Source organism: Ruditapes philippinarum, unplaced genomic scaffold (assembly GCF_026571515.1).
Source record: "Ruditapes philippinarum isolate M1 unplaced genomic scaffold, ASM2657151v2 ctg6773_1_1_1_1, whole genome shotgun sequence".
Lineage (NCBI taxonomy): Eukaryota > Metazoa > Mollusca > Bivalvia > Venerida > Veneridae > Ruditapes > Ruditapes philippinarum.
This window is the reverse complement of record NW_026860543.1, coordinates 140808-164023: the sequence shown is the minus strand read 5'-3', so window position 1 is coordinate 164023 and position 23216 is coordinate 140808. Positions and strand designations below refer to the sequence as shown.

The 23216-nt window shown below is 34.7% G+C and overlaps 2 protein-coding genes across 2 annotated transcripts in view; one reads left to right on the top strand and one right to left on the bottom strand.

The window, feature by feature from the left end:
- LOC132760536 (uncharacterized) lies at nt 1–5198 on the top strand (the record flags this gene model as incomplete). Its single annotated transcript, XM_060752523.1, is given in 3 exon segments — nt 1–75; nt 2456–2578; nt 4306–5198. Coding segments are annotated over 3 exon segments (729 nt in total). The 3' UTR covers nt 4863–5198.
- Nucleotides 5199–6584: 1386 nt separating this feature from the next.
- The window catches only part of LOC132760534 (heat shock 70 kDa protein 12A-like), a 29463-nt gene continuing 12831 nt past the window's right edge, over nt 6585–23216 (bottom strand). The window contains exons 4-8 of the mRNA XM_060752521.1: nt 19773–20036; nt 18397–18754; nt 14231–14446; nt 8461–8605; nt 6585–7698 (exon numbers count right to left, since the gene is read on the bottom strand). Coding sequence (XP_060608504.1) covers nt 7085–7698; nt 8461–8605; nt 14231–14446; nt 18397–18754; nt 19773–20036 — 1597 coding nt within the window. The 3' untranslated portion in view covers nt 6585–7084. The remainder of the gene's footprint in view (nt 7699–8460; nt 8606–14230; nt 14447–18396; nt 18755–19772; nt 20037–23216) is intronic.

Genomic DNA, 23216 nt, shown 5'->3' with positions numbered 1-23216 from the left:
CAAAAGCAACTAATCCTGGTGGGGTAATGGTGACACAGCTTACGTCTGGTGGAAGTATCACTCTAAGACCTACAGGTATGGTACACAACTTTTACTGTCATGATCATTATTAAATTTTCACTGTGGACGGGAGTACTCATTGTTTGCTCGTCTTTTTCGAAGTAAAAGTCAAGCTGTTATGATTGCTGCAGCGTTGTGATCAATGTAATGTCATACAAAAACTTTATTGTAGGCCATTACTCAAACAATTATAGAGTTATCAGTATGAAACTAGGAATGCTTGCTAATCATGACTAGAAAAAGTTGTAAGACAAGGGGCTTTATTTTCTGAAAGCTATATTTTTGAAGTTATGGCCCTTTTTAACTTGGATTTTTTCCCTATTTTTAATTGCCTATTAACCCTTTCCCTCATGAGCATATTGTGAAAAATGGCCGTTTTCATTGAAAAGCCTCCTGTTACAAGTTCAAACTGCTATGAAACTATGAAAAATGCTTCAATACTAATCAAACTTGGCACAAATGTTGACTGGACCATTTTTGTAACGACATGCTCAGTCTTAAATTTCCTGTTACCATGGCAACGAGGGGACATCTCAAAATTGCCAAATTATATGAATTATTTTGCCTTGATTTTTTCCATTTATTTCAAAGTGCTGCAATTTCTCAAGGGATTGAGATGGAGTCAAAGGCTTTTCAGCGTTGGTTACACGTTACCTTATGATCGACCTGGGGTCATTTTTAGCCTCTCATAAGTCAAAATTTTTCTTGGCGATTAGGGGGACTACCACCCCCCTTCAAACCTCCCAAACAGAAGGGGGCACATCCCCCTTCTGGCAACCCCCTGATGTATCTTTTGGATGGGGGCGGTGCCGAAAAAGTGCTCACTGTTTTTAGCTGCATTTCTCAAACGAAAACATGTGTTTGGGGCCCAAATAGGACATTTTTTCACTATTTGAGGCTTAACAGAGGGGGGAGGGTTAAAAGTGCGTTGTTTCGCGTATATATGAGGTAAAGGGTTAAGTAAAATAACTAAAGATGATATTAACATGAAACTTGAAATAGTTGCTAATTTTGACAAGGCACAGTTGTAAGACAAGGGGCATTATTCTATTATATTATTATAAAGCTATATATTTGGCATCATGTCCATTTTTAACTTAGACTTTTTGTCAAAATTGCCTGAGTTATGACCCTGATTAACAGAGAATTTTTGTGATCAAAATCCCTGTTTATTAGAGTAATTTCAAAAGTTTTAAAGATATCAACATTAATCTTGTAATATCTCATGGCAAGGCACAGTTGAATGACAAGGGGCATTATTCTGAAAGCTATATTTTGGGGGTGATGTCCCTTTTTAACCTTTTACCCCATGAGCATATTGTGAAAAATGGCCGTTTTCATTGAAAAGCCTCCTGTAACAAGTTCCAACTGCTATGAAACTATAAATTATGCTTCAATACTAATGAAACTTGGCACAAATGTTGACTACACCATAGCCTCTGTAACAGCATGCCCAATGGTAAAGTTCCTGTTACCATGGCAACGGGGGACGTCTCAAAATTGCAAAAAATCACTATTTTGCATTGTTTTTTTCATCAAAACTGAGTTCAAAGTGCTGCAACTTCTCAATGAATTGAGATAGAGTAAAAGGCTTTTCAGCATCGGTTACTAGTTACCCTAAGATCGACCTGAGGCCATTTTTAGCCTGTCACATATCCAAAATTTCCTTGGCGATAAGGGGGACTCTGCCCCCTTTAAACCCCCCAAACAGAAGGGGGCACATCCCCCTTCTGGCAACTATTTGGATGGGGACGGCGCCAAAAAAGTGGTCACTTTTTTTAACAACATTTCTCAAACGAAAAACAGTGTTTGGGGCCTTAAATAGGTCATTTTTTTCACTGCTTGAGGCCTCAAAAAGAGGGGGGGGGGGGTTGGGCAAAAAGCCGTCGAATCACCCTTATATAAGGGAAAAGGTTAAGTTAGAATTTTGTCAAAATTTCTTATTATCAGTAGGATGATTTCAAAACTTTTAAGCTATCAACATGAAACTTAATACTTGAATATCATGATAAGAGACAAGGGACATTACCCTGGAAACAATACTTTTAGAAGTTGTGCCCTTTTTAAAGTTATGATTTTATAATAGTTGGTTATTCATAATGATTGCCCTTTAACACCACATGCAGTGCTCTTGTCTTTTATGATGTCAGTGAAAAACTTGATTGTATGATAGACATTGTTAGGAAGGATATCAAAAGACATGTACCATCATTATTTTCTACTAAAGTTTGTAGATTGGCTACTTATTGTTATCATTTTATATTCAAAATATCAAAGTGTATTTACAGGTTGCTCATAATATAAAGCATAACAAAACCATAACATAAATACATAAATGATTAACATATCATTGATATTTTTTATGAGTAAACAGTTTTTATATTCCAATTTTCAGCCTCTAAAAGTCATGGTAAAGTACTTACTCAAGGGCAGGCAGGACTTGTTCCTGCACAGCTTATTTTACAGCAATCTGGTGGTCTGAAAAATGTAGAGACTCAATCCACAACAGATACTGTAGGTAGGTGTAAGTATTATACAATGATGTACAATGTAAATGCATTTACATTGAAATATAATTATATTAATACAGGGATATAAAGTTAATTCTCATTTACACTTTTTAACTTTAATACTCACATAAGCTTTTACATTGAAACTTAATATGTAGATGCACCTTGATGTGTTATATCTGCAATGCACATTTTCAGGTCAAAGGTCAGGCTCTCTGTGACATGTAAAAAAACACCACAAAACAGGTCGTTTAAGTACATTGATCTAGGAGTTTCATACTTTTATGTATATTCACTTTAATGATATCTACCTTGCACACCCATTTTCAGGTTAAAATGTAAAATATCAAAACTACTGGGGCCTAAAATAAAACTGGCCTTCATTGAAATTTGATGATCTAAAATCTAAGTATACTTGTTATGTAGATGCATCTTAATGAGTCCTATGAACATACATGTATTTAGTCAAACTGATTTTGTTTACTTTTGTGTCGCCTTGAAAAGGCGACATATAGGGGTCCCCTAAAACTTGTCCGGAGCATAACTCAGTCACTATAAGTCGGATTGACTTTAAACTTGGTATGCATGCTTCTTTCAATAACCCGAAGTGCAGTGCACAAGGACCGGTACTCTGCACTTCTTAATTTTTGAGTTATTGCCCTTGTAAATTTTCATTCTTTAATTTTGTCCGGGCCATTTCTCTTCAACTATAAAAGCTATGGACTTGAAACTTCATAGGATGATAGATCTCATTAAGAAAAAGTGCAATGCACAAGAACTGGTACTCAGCATTTCTTATTTTTGGAGTTATTGCCCTTTGTTAATCTTCATACTTTATTTTTGTCCAAGCCATTTCTCCGAAAGTATAAAAGCTATGGATTTTGAAACTTCAAAGGATGATAGATCTCATAAAGAAGAAGTGCAGTGCACAAGAACCAGTACTCTGCATTTCTTATTTTTTGAGTTATTTCCCCTTTGTTAATTTTCATACTTTATTTTTGTCCAGGTCATTTCTCCTCATGTATGAATGCTATGGACATGAAACTTCATAGGATGATAAATCTCATTAAAAAAAGTGCAGTGTACAAGAACCGTAACATTTCTTACTTTTGAGTTATTGCCCTTTATTTTTGTCCAGGTCATTTCTCATAAATTATAAAAGATATGGACTTAAAACTTCATAGAATGATAGATCTTATTGATATGAAGTGCAGTGCACAGAAACTTCTGCTCTGCACTTATTATTTTTTGAGTTATTTCCCTTTGTTAATTTTCATATTTCATTTTTGTCCTGGCCATTTCTCCTAAACTATATTGTTCACAAGGCGACACATCCGACTCGTGGAGTTCTAGTTAAAATGTTTTTGCTTATTGTCGGTTGCTTCAATAAGAATATTAGTTTACATTAAAACAAGGTATGTTGGTGCATCCTGATGAGTCCTTTTTTCGGGTGAAAAGGACAAAGGTTTAGGTCATTGGGACATCTCTATATTTGCAATTTTTTGTTCTGCACTTAAAATAGTGGACCAAACTAGTCCTCTAAATCTCTTGTATAAAAGTCTCAGTGTAACAAATCTTTTGTATAAAAGTGACAAATTTCCATGTTTATGCTCAATTTGAAATAATGTGTACCAGTGTGTTCAGATACAATAGCTTAGCACTGTAACTCTACTGAGATTTCTAGTTGATAAAATAAGGATAGAAGAATAAAGAATCACTCATTTTCCAGTTTCAGGTGCAGTGGGTACCCAACAAAGTCCTAATCTTCAAATGGTTAGAACAGTTCTTTCACAACAAGCTGGACTTAAGGCAGGTCAAGCTACAATCTTAATTTCCCAGCCAGCGCTGCAGCAAGGGCAAGTGCTACCTCCTGGTCATATTGTTCAGAATACTAGACCACAGGGAAAAACATCACAGCAAGGGAAGCCTGTATTTGCTCGAATAATTAATCCTGGATCTATGAAGCTTGCTGGAGGAGTTCAAGGATTCTCAACACAAGGTCAGCTTATCCAAACAGTTGGTCCTACAGGACAGACAATTGCTGTGCAAAGTGATGCAGCCCTTAGACAAACACTGAGTAAACTTGTCACGGGCACAAACTCTGGAAGCCCTGCTAATGTCATATTTACAACAGTTGGGTCTTCTGTATCAGGTGTTACCCCTGGGAGTCCAGCAAATGTTATTCTTGGTTCCTCAGGGACATCTATCACAACAAGTCAACAAATTCTAGCAGCAGCTGCAGCAGGTAAAGCTGCCCAAATTAAAGAATTAGAAAAAGATAAGAAATCGTGAACTTCATTTACTTCTGATTATATGTTATTGTCATGTTCTGTTCTGTCTTTGATTAATTCCGATTTATCTGTCCTTATGTTAATTGAAATATAAATACATTGTACATGTATTGGGCAGCTAGCTTGCAGTTAAGGGACTTGTCAGACAGGAAAGATGACATGCAGGACTGAAATGTACGATTATCGTGTGGTATAGAGCGTGTTTATCAATTATTACCTTTCAACATATTCTTATAGTCGTAAGTACTTAGAAATGTAAAAATTAGTAAACTGTAGACATGTTATTACAAGAAAATGTATAGCTGAACTAAAGAATAAATGCTTTATTGAAACTTTATGCAATTTGTAATTATCTTTCAATTGAATGCCATTTCAGGAAAATTGAAACAAGTTTTATCATATAATAAATTGTAAGTAGGATACAGTTTACTAAACAGCCATCTGTCTGTTGGGTTTTGCTTGCTTTGGAAATAATCCAAAAATATTGGAGGAATTAACTTGAGACTGTTTTGGTTGAGAGATCTCATTTAAACAAGAACCATAACACTCTTGAACAACTTGAAAGTCTGCTGTTTGTTTATTAAAAAAGGCTGATGCAGTTTTCGTTAAACTACTTTTGGAATCAGTTCCTTTTATAAGTTTTATTTTATAAATAAATACAAATAACAGGTTGAAAGTCGGTCCAAGGTTGATAATTGTACGGCGGCAGGGTAATTAGTTTTCCTTCAGACATAAATAGAGGATGTTGAATGAGTATAGGTTTAATACTGAATTTATTGAACCAGTTGAATAAAATATATTATGCGAGCTTCTGGTGAGCATAATCTGTTTTTATTAAACGAGTTCAATAGTCAGAAATGAACTTGCACGAATTGAATATTCTAATTATTACAAACCAAAAAAAAAGAATGTTTGAAGTGAAAAAGAACCATTTTTCATCAACGCGCCTTTAATATAACGGTAACATTTAATGCGTCGTATAATGCAAATGAGGTCACTTCAAAATATATGCACGGCCGTGCAATACCATTTTTACGAGTTGCAAAATCTGCACAGGAATATGATAAAGTTACATAATACACTCCAAGCCTTTCAGATTGTAATCATCGGCTTGAATGTTTAGGACTAAATTTAGTGAATAAGTACCAAAGGTTTCCAAAAATTCTTTGCTATAATTTGTTAAAAGATTGGTAAAGCAATATGTCTTGGGGTAGGGAGACATCTATCTTAGTTTCGATGAAAATTATTACTCACTCATTATTCAAGTCTTATATTAGATCTATGTCCCAGATTAGATTAAAAAGCATCGATATACCATAGTATTACTGACTTTAGATCAAACTCGTTTTTAATGCATATATCATTGAAGGAAGCATAATTCTCATGTAAGTTATATGATAGTTTGAACAAAAATGTATAGATGCGTATCTTTTTTAAGATATTAACAATTGATCTTGAACTTTTAGTCTCCTTATAAGTTATCTTGCGTCGCTGGATACATTGCTAATCAAGGAAATCCAGTTAGGCGGATAGACCATTGAAATCACACTTAAATGTGTAAATTCAGCATTAAAAACAAACAAAAGCAACATAAAATCATGGCAATATTAACCAAGTTTCATTTTTTACCAGCGAAGATTAAATAGGAATAAGATGTTTTTCTTCCTTCCAAACCTTATATTAAAAGAACACTTAATCTTGACTGAAAAAACAACGAAAATGATTACATGTAGTTATAATATATTTCTTTCTTACATAGATATTTTTGATGTTAACAATGCACCATTTTGTATGTTTTAGGAAATCTAATATAATGTATATCTAACAAAGAATCTTTAATTTACAGAGTTATAATATTTGGTGCTACAGTAAAATAAAAGTGAAGTCAATTCTCGTTATCATGAAACTGTAATTTTTCAGTTAAGCTTATGTGTAACATACAATGTATGTGCAATTAGAATAAATTTGGTGCTGATTTTTTTCTTTTGTGTGGCGTAAAAATATGTTTTAAAAAATCAGACGTTTCGTTCATTCCATAACATACACAGATTATATGTTATACATTTTAGTTTGTACCATATGAAAATACATAAGAACGAAATATATCTAAACTTATAAAGTTCTTCTTCATCAAGAATTCATTAAGTCGAGAAAACATACTTGATCTGGTATAACTTAACAGAGTGTGAGTGTGTTTTTAATCAGGAGAGTCTTACTTATACCCTAATGTTGATGACCATAAATCACTGCACCTTTCAAAACGGCCAGGTCTGGTTCTTTCGGTATGATGACATTAACAGTCGGGAAGGCTTTTTTTATGGCCTTTTGAACTATTTGAGCCTTGGCGACTATCAGAAATATGCTCGTTCCTTGAACACCAGGTTCTTTCAGTAAAAGATTAACAAGACCTACTATCCTATCAGTGCAAGGTTTGAACAGAGTTTTGACTATCTCTTTATCTATTCTTATTTTATCCGATAACCATGTAATTCTACCTTTATATTGTGATCTTTCTATAGCTTGCTGTATACTTTCATGGTTTATTTCCTTGAATGTATTTGGCAATGAATCTGGAAATCTGAATGTTACTTTTCCAGTACTGTAAGTTTTAAGTGTTCTAGTTTTTGATTCAATCTCATTTTGCAGATCTGTTTGATCACCAGGATGTCCATCAACAATCCATTTCTGGTAGACTGCATCACCTGTTATATTACGGAGGAGTTCATGAAATTCCTCTATCACCATGTTTTCACCACATGCTATACCAGTTGCCGATTTGATTTCTGAAAGGCCACCGTCCGACTGACGCTCTAATATAGTGAAATCAGCAGTATTACCTACAAAAAATGTTTGTTAACTTGTTAAAACTTTTTATATACTTAAGATTTATTCATCTAAGTGAACTAAAAATCAAATTCTGAAAGATTCATCAGTGATTGTTTTATTTTTCTTGTTCTAATATCAGGTGTATACACTTTAGTAATTCACAGAATTACATAAAACATTCTAATTTATTACTAAGTGAACAGTTTCAATGGTTTTAATTTCTCATTGGACATATTATTTTGGAAGATCAATTTACAGTTTTCCTAACTATTAGAATGTAGCTAGAGTATAAATATATATATATATATATTCAATCAAAAACAAACAGAAAAGAATCAGTTTTATAAAACTTTACATAGTCGTAAGCACCCGTTATGACTTTAATCAATATCTTGTTCATGAAAATGAGATATTGTTTTCCCCTTTAACTTTATAGGAAATATGCTTAAGGAATCTGTAGTTAATTGAATAATAGTGTACACATTTTATTTTTTAATTAAGTAGCGCAATTAAACTATATACTGAAGTACCCCAATATAATTATTACTCCTAGTAATTTTTATCCGAATACATATTATGTTGGTAAAAAATGTTGTTTTTGTTAACAATTTATTAAATGTATCTGTCATCTAAGTCATGTAACATATACATCGTAAGATTTTAAATTTAATAGTGGTCAATTGGACCTTGATATAAACAGACTGTCCTTATTATAAAGTAACAGAAAAATGAATTAAGTTCTTTCCCTCAATCCTGTATAACTTAGTACCTACCTCCAAGGTCAATAACCATACATTTTGTCCCAGGACTGGATATATCGACAGTTGTCAATTGTTCGATTTGATTTTCCATTTGGAAGTATACAATTGCTGCTTCTGGTTCTGTGATAATTGTCAACTGTGATTCTGCAATATCAGCCTAAAATATTAAACAAGATAATGCTACATTCTTCATCAAAACTATGTAAATAATGTTTTACATGAATATTGTAGGCCTTCTTCATGATTTGATTGAGTAAAATAAGGTTCCAGGTGCAAACTTCGAAATAAAGTTCGTAAATATAAAGATAAAGACTTGAGACAACAAAGGTGTTTAAGTTGTCTATATGGATCAAATATTTATTAAATTGGACAACATGCAGAAGCCACATTTCATGTAAATCATCAAGGTCAAAGTCAGAGAAATCTAGAAATGTGTCCATGGGACACGGTTGCCCCTGAATTTTAATGTTTTGTCAATCTACTGACTCTAGGCCAAATGTTTTTGGGCTACATGTGACCCAAGCTGAAAACCAAAAAAAATCCTTTACTTAGTCAATGACAAAAACTCTACAAAATTCTGAATAAATACACAAGCGAACCATAGGTGCATTACTACACATACTGACTCAAGGTCAAATAATTCTTTATATATACACGCCACAAGATGAAAATTGCAAAATTTTACTTAATCAAGGGCAATACCTCTGGAAATACTGAAAAAAATCCACAACCAAAACCCCTAGTGCACAACCACATATGATGACCAACATTCTTATAAGGTTTCATGTTTCTTAAGTCAAAAACCTTTTTAGATAAGTGCAACACAAATTGGAAATTTGTCATCATCATAACTAAGTCAAGGGTAATAATTCTGACAAAGCAGAATCAATCTCATAGAGGCTCATAGGGAAGACTGGGCTTGCCTAACTATGTTGCCTCTTTAAATAAAGTCTTTATTATTATTATTATTATTATTATTATTATTATAATCTACAAGAAAAACACCAGGTGTACAACTTCACATGCTTATCAACATTCCTGCAAAAAATTCATGACTATAAGTCAAACATAATTAAGCTACGCGCAGTACAAGTTGAAAATTGTTAATATTTACTTAGTCAAGGGCAATAACTCTACAAATACTGGATAAATATAAGCAAACCCCAGTTTCCCATCACATATGCTGACCAACATTACTGTTAAGTTTCATGACTATATATCAAATATTTTAGCTATGCACGACAAAAATAAACAAGTGAAATGTTTTACTAAGTCAAGAACTATAACTCTGACAATACAGAATAAATCCACAAGCGAAACATCAGGTGCACAGTTTCACATGCTGAGCAACACTCCTGTAAAGTTTCTTGACAATATGTCAAATATTGTTGAGCTACGTGCGACACAAATTGAAAATATATTTACTAAGTCAAGTGCCATAACTCTGACAAAACAGAATTAATTCACAATTGATACCCAAGGTGCTGAGCAAAATTCCTGTACAGTTTCATTACCATAGGTCAAATCTAGTTGAGCTTCGTGCAACACAAGTTGAAAACTGCACATTTTTAGTCCAGGGCAATTACTCTACAGATACTGAATAATTCCACACGCAAACACCCAGGTGCATAACTACACATGCTGACCAATATTCCTATAGTTTATGACTCCAGATCAAATAGTTTTTGAGATACGTGCGACACAAAAGAGAACGTAAGGCCTGACAAGGTCAAATCTAACTCCCCCCACCTGTAGTGGAGGCACAAAAAGAGTAAAGTTTTTAAATTTAGCACGCAATGTCGTGCAGAACACACACATTGGCATATCGTGCAGAACACACATATTGGCATGTTGTGCAGAACACACACATTGACAAATCGTGCAGAACACACACATTGACTTGTCGTACAGAACACACATTTTAGCATTCTACTCCCAGGCTCTTGTCCAAGAAAGTGTCAAATATTTGAGCCTTAAAATACGTCGTCTGCATTACATGTATTTCTTGCCAATGAAATTGTTATTATTCATGATGTTTGGCTCAAATGTTTAGCTCAAGTAAGCGCAACGTGCTTATGGTGAGCTGTGTCCGTCGTTCGTCGTACGTCATTAGCTTTGTCTTTCTAAAACAGTGGGCTGATTTTGTTAGTACTCAATTGTTTAAAAAATTAATTTTCACGCAGAAGTTTTGTTACCATGACAACCGATGAAAAGCCTTAAAATGTTCTTCCAAAAAGCACAAGGTTTTGATATGTGGTATGTAACCTTACCTAGCAGGTCAATATCAAGTTATTTTATAGCTCTAGTGTCAAAATTGGATTCAAGCGCGGGTTCATGGTTTTTCCTTGTATGTATATACACTGTAGTAAAAACTTACAAAAAACCTTTCTCATGAAATTTGCCAAGGGTACAGCTAAGATTTTGGTAAGTCACATTGTCTAGCAGGTTTTGACAAAGTATGTTCCAATCTAAAGTCGCATGGACTAAGTAACCCTTTAGATATTTGGCGTGCAAATTTGGCCTGACTCGGGAGACATATTTTCATTATATGTTTATAGTTAAAACGTTAAAATTCATGTCCTGAAATTCCACAGGCTTAAGCATAAATAGTGTCTTTCAAAGTAACCCCCTACCACTTATGACCGAGGTCATAATGCAGTTAACTACTTTTTTTGTATTAAGTCTACAGCTATGAAATAATGACTACATGTATATTTGCCGGTGCAAAATTAAACTTTGCCATCAGTTGACCTTAATTTTGATCGAAACACCTTTTTACTTATATTTCGCGATACAGCTATAGAATTTGGACTTGACGCATAGTTTCAGATGATGTGGATTAAATTTGACATTAGTTGTCCAGCATTTTGACACAGTCAAGTATTTTGACCTCCCCATAATTACCCTCGAGAAGAATCGTGACCGCTTTAAATAATGTTCCCCCATTCCGTCATTTGTTGGCATTTTTAAAGTTAACCCCTTGCAAAATAAACAATAAGATAATGAAAATTTGCTAAAAGGACAAAACTTTAAAAAAATATATATTTATGATCTAATTTCTTGCCTGAATAAATGCAGAAGCTATAAGTGGAATAATTTATATCTCATTTGGTTAAGATATTACTTCTTGTAGTTAAGTTGTATTACATTTAATGCAACAAGCAAATTCGTTGAATTTATATCCCCCGCCGAGTACTGGTTATTACTAACACAACAACAGAAGACATAAGGCTTTATTTATATATTTATCATGGCATAAACAGTAATATTCTTTGAACTTGATAAATATCCAGGGCAATAACAGAGCCATAACTCTGTGTTAAATAGTAATATCTGGAAATGTCAATGAGATGTATGCATACTGCATAACTAAATAAGGGCTATAAATCTGAGTTATAAGTGTCTGACCGGAACAAGGCAACTATATGCACATCTCCTCTTCGTATCCCATAAAGTTTCATTGAATTCCAGCCAGTAGTTACAGAGAAGTAGCACAGAAACGATTATTGCTCTGGTTGTATACTGCATAAGTTATCAAGGGCCATAACTCAAAGTTTAAATGTCTGACCCAAACAAGGCGACGATATGCACATCTCCTCTTGGTGTTGAAGGTTCCAATAAAGTTTCATTGAATTCAAGCCAGTAGTTGCAGAGAAGTAGCGCAGAAACAAATATTTTTCTATATGCATACTGCATAACTAATCAAGGGCCATAACTCTGAGTTAAAATGTGCGACCCCAACAAGGCAATGATATGCGCATCTTCTTTTGGTATTGAAGGTTCCCATAAAGTTTTGTTGAATTCCAACCAGTAGTTGCAGAGAAATAGCGTGGAAACGATTTTTGCTCTATATGCATACTGCATAACTAATCAAGAGCCATAACTCTGAGTTAAAGTGTCTGGCCCAAACAAGGTGACGATATGCGCATCTCCTTTTGGTATTGAAGGTTCTCATAAAGTTTTGTTGAATTCCAGCCAGTAGTTGCAGAGCAGTAGCGCGGAAATGATTTTTGCTCTGTATGCATACTGCATAACTAATCAAGGGCCATAACTCTGAATTAAAGTGTCTGACCCAAACAAGGCGACGATATGCGCATCTCCTCTTGGTATTGAAGGTTCCAATAAAGTTTCGTTGAATTCCAGCCAGTAGTTGCAGAGAAGTAGCGCGGAAACAATTTTGACTCTATATGCATACTGCATAACTAATCAAGGGCCATAACTCTGAGTTAAAGTGTCGGACCGGAACAAGCCGACGATATGCGCATCTACTCTTGATATTGATGATTCCCATAACGTTTCGTTGAATTCCAGCCAGTAGTTGCAGAGAACTACTCCGGAAACGAAATTCGGATGGACGGACGTTCTCACAGGACAGTAATTATGTGGCTACTCTATTGTTCTCTCTATTGTTCTTTTTAGCCACACAAAAGAAAATAGCCACATAAAAGCATTACGGAATGAATGACATCAAAGAGAAAGAACAGTTACCTATTGTCCCTCTAGCCACATAATTACTATCCTGTGAGTGCGGAAGGACGGACGGACGGACAACGCCAAAACTATATCCCCCTCCCGATTCCATCGGCGGGGGATAACAATAGCAACAATAACATGCTGTACTTTTTATTGATGTATAATAACTTAACAAAGAGTTTAATATACAGAAGATATGAGGACTTTAATATTTATCCGAGCCAGTATTTTAAGGGAAGCAGTGAACTAGTGGTAAAAGTGTCTGTCTCTCGGTTCAGGTATCCTGGGCTCGTGACTTACTGGGGCAATGGTTCAGACCCTGGCTTCAAGGCTGCAGCCCCCAGCTCAAAGATACGTTTACTAGCTGGGCTGAAATTTTTTTTTTTGTTTTATGCTTTATTGGTAATGTCATTTTTCTTTAATGAAAATGGCACCCTGTCATTAATTTTTCTTAGAAAGAGCACTCAGAATACTTTTAAGTAGCACTAGAAATAGCAAAACATCACACTCAAACGTAGAAATACTATTTCACCAATTATTAGATGGCAATAACTTCCAAATATCCCGTTGAGTACGGTATTACCAATATACTAAAGCTTATATCAAATAATCATACGTACTCAACATTTGATTTGATAATAATGCGGAGTATATCTACTAAAAATGATCACCTATACATCATCGGACAAAATGTCGGTTAATTCAGTAATACAATAGTGTAACTGTAAAATATTGTCCGGTTTTCTTTGAATTGAATACAGCTAAACCTGAGCTGGACGTTAGAGATGCTGGAACTTTTCAGGATAATCATGAGAATGTAAAAGTAAGCCAATAATTAGAGCAGATACGAGACTTGAAACTAAGATCAGGACATATGTCAATCACTCAATGGTAAGATCAAGGTCACATAAAAGTAAAAAAGAATGTTAGCCAAAAGTTGTATATTTGACCAAGGGGTCATTATTCTGTTGGGGTCACTTAACTTATTTACACAAACAGAAGATGTCATATTGACCGACTCTGTAGCTCACTGATCAGTGAACATTTTGCTACAGTGTTCTTTCTACGAGTATTGACTCTTAGACTAGTTTCTTGGTAGATGATATTTGTGTACATTTGCCACGATTGCCACGAAATAAAGCACAGTTAACATTATTTCGGAAATACTATGTAATAATATTGTTGCCATGTCTATGTATGGGTCTTTTACATAATGCATTTTAGAATTGCTATAAATGAAATATATTTTAACGTTAATTCAATAGAATTCTTATTTAGATACCAGCATAATGTATAAAGGTGGTCTTACCGAATATGCGGCTTCCCTCATAAATTGTTTAGCGGAGTCTGTCCATATAGCGGGCACAGTCAAAACCCAGTGTATGTCATTGTTCTGTACCTCCGGTCCTCTTGTTTTCAACTGGTCAAGCAGATAATCTTTCAGATATTGAATGACAGCACCAAACACGTCAATAGCTTTCATCTTCTTACCTTTGTCATCATCAATCTCAAAGTCCCGGGTTATCTATTGATTAACCAAAATAAATAGCAGAAAACGGAACGAATAAATATCTAAAAGTATAATTAATTTATGAAGGCCTTTAATAAAAATACACCTTAATGCACAGTGTGTTAACTGGAGTGCAAGAATTAGTAACACGCACCCACTGTCTGTCTATAGAGCATGCTCGTGGATTGGCTAATTTTTCGGGGTTTACTTATTGTGACGACAGGCAAGGGGATAACGGAAGAAATATCATATTCAAGTGCTCTTTCATTGGTTATTTTTTCTAGGGTTTCAGTTTGTGCCGAAAAGAAACATTGTTGTTGTTTTTTGCCTAAGATACAAAAGAGAAAGAACATTAAAATACTCGGCAATCTGATCTATACTCCGAGGCTACGTCCCATCAAACAAATCGCCTAGTGTTTCGATGCTCTTTCTTTTACTAATAGATTTCTTATATGATAATCATATTACATAGAAAGTGCAGTTCGTTAAGTTAAATATAATCGAATCAATACAAATTAAGCTCCATTATTATTGATATTTCCTTTATTGATACATCGGTTATAGCGATATGATGATCTCTCGAATCTATCATGTGTGGGATTCGGATCTGAAAATCTGACCCAAGGGCACCCGCGCTATGGGTGGTAACGGGACTTTCTGAGTATCTTTTAAATTGATAGCCTCAATACATTATTTTTCATGGAAAATATTGTTATTTCATCCTATCTATTCTCTTACACAGGGGGTCGAAAGTAAAGCGGTTCGATACTTTTTACTAGTGAGTATATTTTATAAAAATATTTAAGTAGTTTACTATTAAAAATGCATTCTCTGGCCTACACATATTTTTTCGAAATTATTAAAAGTTTGGGTTCAGCAGTGAAAATGTTATTGAAGGTAAATTGACAGTTACTGATTTTGTGTCATGGAAACAAGATCAAAACCCATATCGTGAATGAGAGTTGCTATTACTTCTTACAACATATGGATGATACTCATTATACAGTTGCATAGCAAATACAGTTGTGCAAAAATATATATCGGCGTCTTGTTGTCCAAAAAATATATGTGTACTATGGGTTTTAATACGATCAAATAACTTAACACAACAAAGGGTTTGATAATTTTGAAAGCGCTTTAATAACTACTTATAGTTATATACCAAAGATCTTTTTTTATTGACTTAGAATCTTGCTTAAAATTTATGGTGTTTTGTCTGTTTCTCTTTCCGTGCATGTACGTGTAAATACTCACATGATTCTGTCGCATTCCTTTATTTTCAAGAATTACCTCTAATTTGATTTAAGATTTTGTTATTACTTTTTTACTCACTGTGTAATTTTTCTCTCTTTTATATTTTATTACTGTAGAAAATTACTTTAAATTCTATGCACTTAATAAAAGTGCAAAACAGAAATTTCATTTTACAATCTATATTTCTTTCAAACTGTTTATGTCTGACACTTTAGGTTTTTCTTCCTTCTCTTGTAATTTTGTTGTGATTAATGCTTCCGGGAAGTCGCTTTGTTTCGGTTTTTTATACTTCACAACAGCAGGTGTCAAGTGCTGTGTGGCAGCTGTAAAAAGTTGCCCCATACTTCACTTCAGTGTTATTATATTTTTCTGGTCCTTCGGGATCATTGATGCCAGCACTATTGAGTGTTGAGAATTGAGTACGCTCAAGTCGGTGCTGGCAGGGAGGGGGGGGGTGAGGGATGTTGTACGTATTCATTATCCCTCATGTACAGACTCAATCAAACCGAGTCTGCAGTTCTCTATATTCTCAATTCTCAATTCTGTAATTTTGTTGTGATTAATGCTTACGGGAGGTCGCTTTGTTACCGGATTTCTTTTACTTTTATAGAAGCAGAACTTGATATCTCAAACAATGGCGTGTATAACTTGAATACAAAGGGGCTATAATCTGTATATCTATTTAGATTGTTTGCAGCTCGAATGTACAATGATGTGATGCTATAAATCCAATTGTTTATCGTATGCATTGTAATTTGAATTCTAAACATGTTTATTTCAGTAACTATCTACAATTGAATCATAGTTTGGGGACCTTTCTGTTGAAAATGTGTCAGAGTTAAATCGTATACATATACATGCACAGTGCGTTAACTGGAGTGCAGTTATTAGTTACCCGCAATCCAGAGCATGCCGATTGATTGGCTCATTTTTGCTGGGGTTTACATATCGTGACGGCAGAGAAAGTGAAAGCGACAGAAAAATCATATTCAGATGTTCGTTCATTGATTCCTTTTTGCCGGGGTTTCATATTGTGACAACAGGGAACGTGTTTTTATGTTTGACTATGATACAAAAGAGAAAGAACATCAAAAGTTTTTTTTAAACACTCGGCAATCTGATTAATACTCGGGGGCTACGCCCCCTCGTACAAATCAGATAACCTCGTGTTTCGATTCTCTTGCTATTACTTGTTGAATAGTGAAGCAAATGTCAAACCTCTTGTTGACGTTTTTGTTTGTTATGTATAAAATTCTCATAAAATCATTATAAAATCTTGATGCATGGTTTCTCTCTCAATGTCTGGCTGACTGGTGGAATGTCCTGGTGAAAATGTCCTTCACTGCTAAAGATCACACTTCATTTTTGTCATACACACGAGCTGACGACTACACCACAATTAGTGTATAGTAGGCCTATATGCACTGACATGTGTCTGTCTGACAAATTTTTCATTAAATATGTCATGACGCACACATTCCACAATCTTCAGTATGAAGTTTTGTTTAAAACTAAGCTGTTTTTTCTCAGACACACACGCGCGCACGCACAAGCACACACACCATTTTTTGGAAACACAGTTTTCTAAAGAGGGCATTTTATATTTAATTGTATCAGAGCATGGAAGACCTCATCCCTAGTCAGAACAGTCAATCATTGTATGATATACTTTAATGACCATTAAATGTAACTGCTTTTCAACAGAGAACGGTTAGTGTACTGAGCGGTAATATTGTAAAAATAGTGCACAATAGATGACATTCTTCATGAATATAGTTTTGTTATAAGCAGTAAATATGTTGGTGCTTAAAACATCAAATATTGTAAATTTATATTCAAAATATTTGTCGTTGTTTCTTTTACTAAGTATATAAGGCTACCTGTGGCATTTGAAGTAACAAATACCTCAATAACTTTTTTCTTACAATGAGATATATACTTTTATTTTTTACATCTTCTGCTCCGCATGCACTTTATTTTCATGTTATTTGTCACCTTCCTCCGCCATTATTCCGTATCGTATTATTTCATTTCGCTTAAAAAGGATCGAACCTTTATACGTGCGACCCACTGTTACAGAATTTACAACTTTATTCATGATAATGAAATGAATCATTTTAAGAGTGCTTTTAGTGAAATGAATCATTTTAAGAGCGCTTTTAGTGAAATGAATCAGTTTAAGAGCACTGTATTATTCAAAATGCGCCAAAAAAATAATGTTAATAAGAAATTAAAAAATATATTGCATCACTCGACTCATCTGGCAACCCTCACACCAGTGCCAGATGAAATTTCTTTAAAACTCTTAAACTAACGGAGACACCGGACTCTGATATGTATTAATACAATATCTGTTAAAATAACCAACTTGTTTTAATGGACTCGGGTGTTTCAAGTAGTACTCATGAAATAAAAAAAATAAATGTCAAAAACGAGTATTCTTATATATTTATCTTACAAATTCCATTTACTAAACAATGATCCGATAAGATTACTCATTTATATAGATATAGATTTGAACGCAGTAAATTCCCTTCAGAAGATGTGCACTTCTACAAGAATTGTTACGCTATTTTTTTTTGTCAACCTTTTGTGTGTGCATACTAGCTCTTTTTAGTACATGCATTTATAGTTTGTTTTTATTTTAATTAAGAAAGAACAATTTTGACAAAACATTAAATGGTTGAAAACATAAGAAAAATCAAACTTACATCACTTCCTCGTAATTTCATTGTAAGGTTTTTGAAGTAAAACCACTTGGTGTGTTCACCATTTTCAGCTAATATTACATAAGCATCATCTGCTTCGAAACCAAAGCTATGAAACTTTTTATTCTCATCGAATAACACGACAGAGCGATTTTCTATTGACACTTTTTTACAGCCGCTTCCGCAATACCATTCGTCGATGGCATATATACGTCTTCGAATGCTTTCGTGTTTGAAGGCGTAGGCACAACAGCTACCAGTATTGCCAATTTCAATAGCAACCACCACCGGCTTGTATTCTATCGTTCTAACATCACCACTGTGTAACTTGCCATCAGCTATTTCCCCTTGTCTTGAATATCTAACATTTATAAAATTATAATTAAGAAAAAGTATAAAGACTGCTATCATGCATTATCATCTATGAGTAGCTTAAAAGTTCTATATTAATCCATTTATATATTAAATCAATCTTTTAAAAGTATACGTTCACACTGTTTAAATGGTCGATAATTAAATATCAAAGTCTTGAAATATTGAATTATTTTTCTTGCCAAATAGTATTAAAGACCAAAAATGTGAAAAGAATTTGTGTTCAATTTTTTATCTGGTCGTGCGTTGATCTAAGAATATTATTTTGAAGAGGTCGCTAAAATATCATAAGGTTTTTTTTTAAACAACACAAAACACAGCATTCTAAGTCATATATTTTAAATAACTTGTTAAATAGCATATATTATTCATAATATGAAAACAGTTTATGTAGTCATCTTCTATCTGGCGTAAATCTAGAAATCGAATATTTGATTAAGAATCTTATTTGAAAAAAAATGTCCACACTTATTTTTTTCGAAAATAATTTCATAAGTTTTTATAAATCTAAACAAGGTCATAGTAGTTATGATCTTTAAAAAATGTTTATTAATAAATCGACACAATAAAAACTGGTACTTTTACAACGTAAACGTAAAGAAATTTGAATATAAATCAGGATTGTAAACATATTTAATTGACCGAATAAATGACAAGCACAACAAAAGTTTTTGGGTGTGGCATGTTCGAGCTATCTCATCTACATTTTAAGTTCTTTTGTATCATAAATGAAATAAGCATATCCTAAGCTATATCAATCTTAAAAAACTGTCATTTAAACAGAAAAATGTTTTGTTATATATTTTTATGCCAAGTCTTTTTATTTCTATTAATTATCTTACTATCCTAGTAAGATTAACAACCGCTAAAACTTAAAGTATACTGTATAAAAATAAATAAAATTAACTTTTGTACCAGTTAGGGTGCACGTTAATTGAATTTAAAATAGTATAATAAAATAGTTTCAAATATCATTAGCTGAAAGGTAGTTTTAATGAAATAAATACCCTGTGTATGAATCATCTTTTCCTTTAAAAATGAGCTTGCTTCCCTTTCTATTTGTATCACGTTCACATTCTTGTATTTTCGTCTTGTGGTCAAATTTTTCTCCCTCTACAGCTAAGACATTTTTACATCCAATGAGTTCTTTCGACAAATTTTCATTCTCCGATTTAACTTGCTTTAATTCAGTTAATAACGCCGCATTTTCTTTGTGTAGCTCTTCATTTGAATGTTGCAGCGATTTAACTTTTAAATCATTTTCCTGTGCCCTTTGAGCAAACATAAAAATATATGTTTCAATATTTTAGCATACTATTTAGCATTTATGAGAAACAATTATATCATAGTTTGTAAACGTGTCAGAGTTTAATCGTATACCAATGCATGCACAATGTGTTATCTGGAGTGCAAGCATTAGGTTCCCGCACTCACTGTTTGTCTTAAGCATTCTCGTGGATTGGTTAATTTTTTTTCTGGGGTTCCCTTCGGCAGGGAAGGGAAAGAGCTAACGATAGAACTGTCCTATTTGAATGCTCGTTCATTGTTTACTTTTTTCTGGGGTTTAATATTGTGACGACAGTGAACGTGTTTTTATTTTTGCCTATGGTCAAAAGGAGAAATAACATCAGAACACTCGGCTATGCCCCTTGTACAAATCAGATACCCTCGTGTGTTGATGCTGTTTTTATTTTATAACCTACATTACAATAAAAGCAGAATTATTTTTATGTTTTAAATCTTTCATGTATGTTTATCCTCAGAATTATAGTGGAAGCCCTGTACTTCAATTCTGACTTGTGACTTTGACTGATGACTTCAGGTTTATGACTTAATTTTTGAAGTGATAATTGTGTTAATTTTGAAGTGATTTGTGGCGGACGCATTTCGACATTCTGCTAAAGGAAAATATGAGACACGATACTTCTGACGAATTAAGTCATTTAACTGGCATTAAAGTAAATTGTATTTTTTTTTAAATATAATAATAATAATAAAGACAGTAAACCCATTACAAATAATAAATCTTTGGCGAGTGTCTCTCTTTGTATATCCGATGCTTGAATGAAACGGGTTTCAGATAATTGAAGTCGCAGTGTAAGAAATGTTTTTTGACATACAACTTTCGCAAGGAACTTATTACTTCTGTACATGCCATGCAAGAGCAGAGGTACAGCGCGAATGGTCAATTGCAAAGAAAGTGACCTGCGCCGTCCGGTAATCAAACCTGGGCCGCCAGATTCACAGTCCAACGCTCTAACCATTAAGCTAACTGGACGGCATAAATCATTGACTTGACAGGATTTTTTTAATATTTTTATAGCTCTGTTGGCTAGTTCGTGTAGTGAAGCGGAACGTACCGGCAGCATGCAAAACTTAGGAAGGTACTGGTTATAAAGTGTGAAGAAATGTCAAAATCCCGACAGCAAGTTAACCTGGGAATGCTGGACAAAAATTTACTATTTAAATCTCTGGTTGTCATTTTGTGCGGCGATGTGGGACAGCAGTCTGCCCTGAAAGTCGCACAAGATGTTGCTCTGACGGCCATTTTGTGTACCGAAGCAGAACACGCCTGCGAGATGCACAACTAGGAATGTTAGTGATCACTTCACAGATTTTCATTGAATTCCTGCCAGCAGTTTGACATGTGAAAGCCGGACAAGGCAAGGTTTTCTATTTAAAGCTCTGGTGGCAATTTTGTGCAGCCTAGTAGAACGTGCGGGAGAAATGCACAACTTGGAATATTACTGATCACTCCTTTGAAGTTTCATTGAAATTCAACCAGCAGTTTGACATGTGAAAGCTAGACAAGATCTTTTTATTGATAACTCTGGCGTCCAATTTATGAAACGAAGCCATCGAAATGTTCAACAAGGTATAGTATTGATGACTCCTGGGAGTTACAATGGAAGTTTGACCTTTGAAAGCTGGACAAGATTTTCTATTTTTAGCTCTGGTGGCCCTTCTGTGCAGCAAAACAGGTCATGCTGGCGAAATGCACAACAAGGTATCACTAAGGAATTGATCAGTTCTGTGATGTTAAATTGGAATTCGACCAGCAGCTTGACATATGAAAGCTGGACATTTTTTTATTTTAATCTCTTGTGGCCATTTTGTGCAGCGAAGTGGAACGCGTCGTAGATATGCACAACTAAAGATGGTACTGATCACCTCTGTGATTTTACTATGACATCCCGCCTACAGCTTGGCCTATCAAAGCTGTACAAGATTTTTCTTTCAATAGCTATGTAGGTCATTTTGTTCAGCAAAGCGTAACAGGCCGGCAATATGCATAACTAGGGATGGAACTGACCACTTCTGTAAATTTTCATTGCAATCCCGACAGCAGCCTGACCTTCAAAGCCGCAAAAGATTTTGCTCTGACGGCCATTTTGTGTAGCGAAGCAGAACACGCCTGCGAGATGCACAGCTAGGGGTGGTAGGGTGGTAGTGATCACTCTATTGAAGTTTCATGGATTTCCGCCAGCAGTTTGACTTGGAAAGCCGGACAAGGCTTTTCTATTAAAAGGTCTGGTGGCCATTTTTGTGGAGCAAAGTAGAACGTGCGGGCGATATGCACAACGAGATATAGTACTGGTCACTCTTGTGAAGTTTCATTGGAATCCTTCCAGCAGTTTGACCTGTGAAAGCTTGATAAGATTTTACTTTGATATACTCTGGCGTCCATTTTGTGTAGCGAGACAAAACATGCCGGGGATATACACAACAAGAGATGGTACTAAACACTCCTGTGAAGTTTCATTGAGTGTCCGCGTGAAAGCTGGACAATATTTACTTTTTGAAACATGCTGGCGATATGGAAAACAAAGAACAGTACGGATCACTCCTGGGAAGTTTCATTGAGTTCCCGCCATTCAATGGAATTCTACCAGTAGTTTTAACCTTTGAAAGCTGGACAAGAGTTTTCAATGAACAGCAATATACGGATCTGATCACGTCTGTGGAGTTTCAGTGCAATTTCACCAGCAGTTTGACCTGTGAATGCGGGACAAGACTTTCCTATTTATAGCCCTGGCGACTTTGTGCAGCAAAGAGGAACACGCCGGCGATGTGCACAACTAGGAATTGTGTTGATCACTCCATTGAAGTTTCATTAAAATCGAACCAGCAGTTTGATCAAGAAGCCGGACAATATTTTCTATTTATTACTTTGGCGGCCATTTTGTGTAGTGAACCAGAACATATACACCGCCTCCGTGGTCGAGGGGTTGTGAGTCGATGAGTTCTAATCCAGTTACATTTCTAGCGTGGGTTCGATCCCCGGGAGATGCTTAGGTAGTTTAGCACGGAGGAAGGTAGTCTAGTACTGTTGTAACTCTCCAGGAACGATGGTTAGGAAACTACCGGCCTATATGACTGAAATAATGTTGGGACACGGCGTAAAATGAATCAAACAAACAAACAAACAGACAGACAAGAACCGGAACATG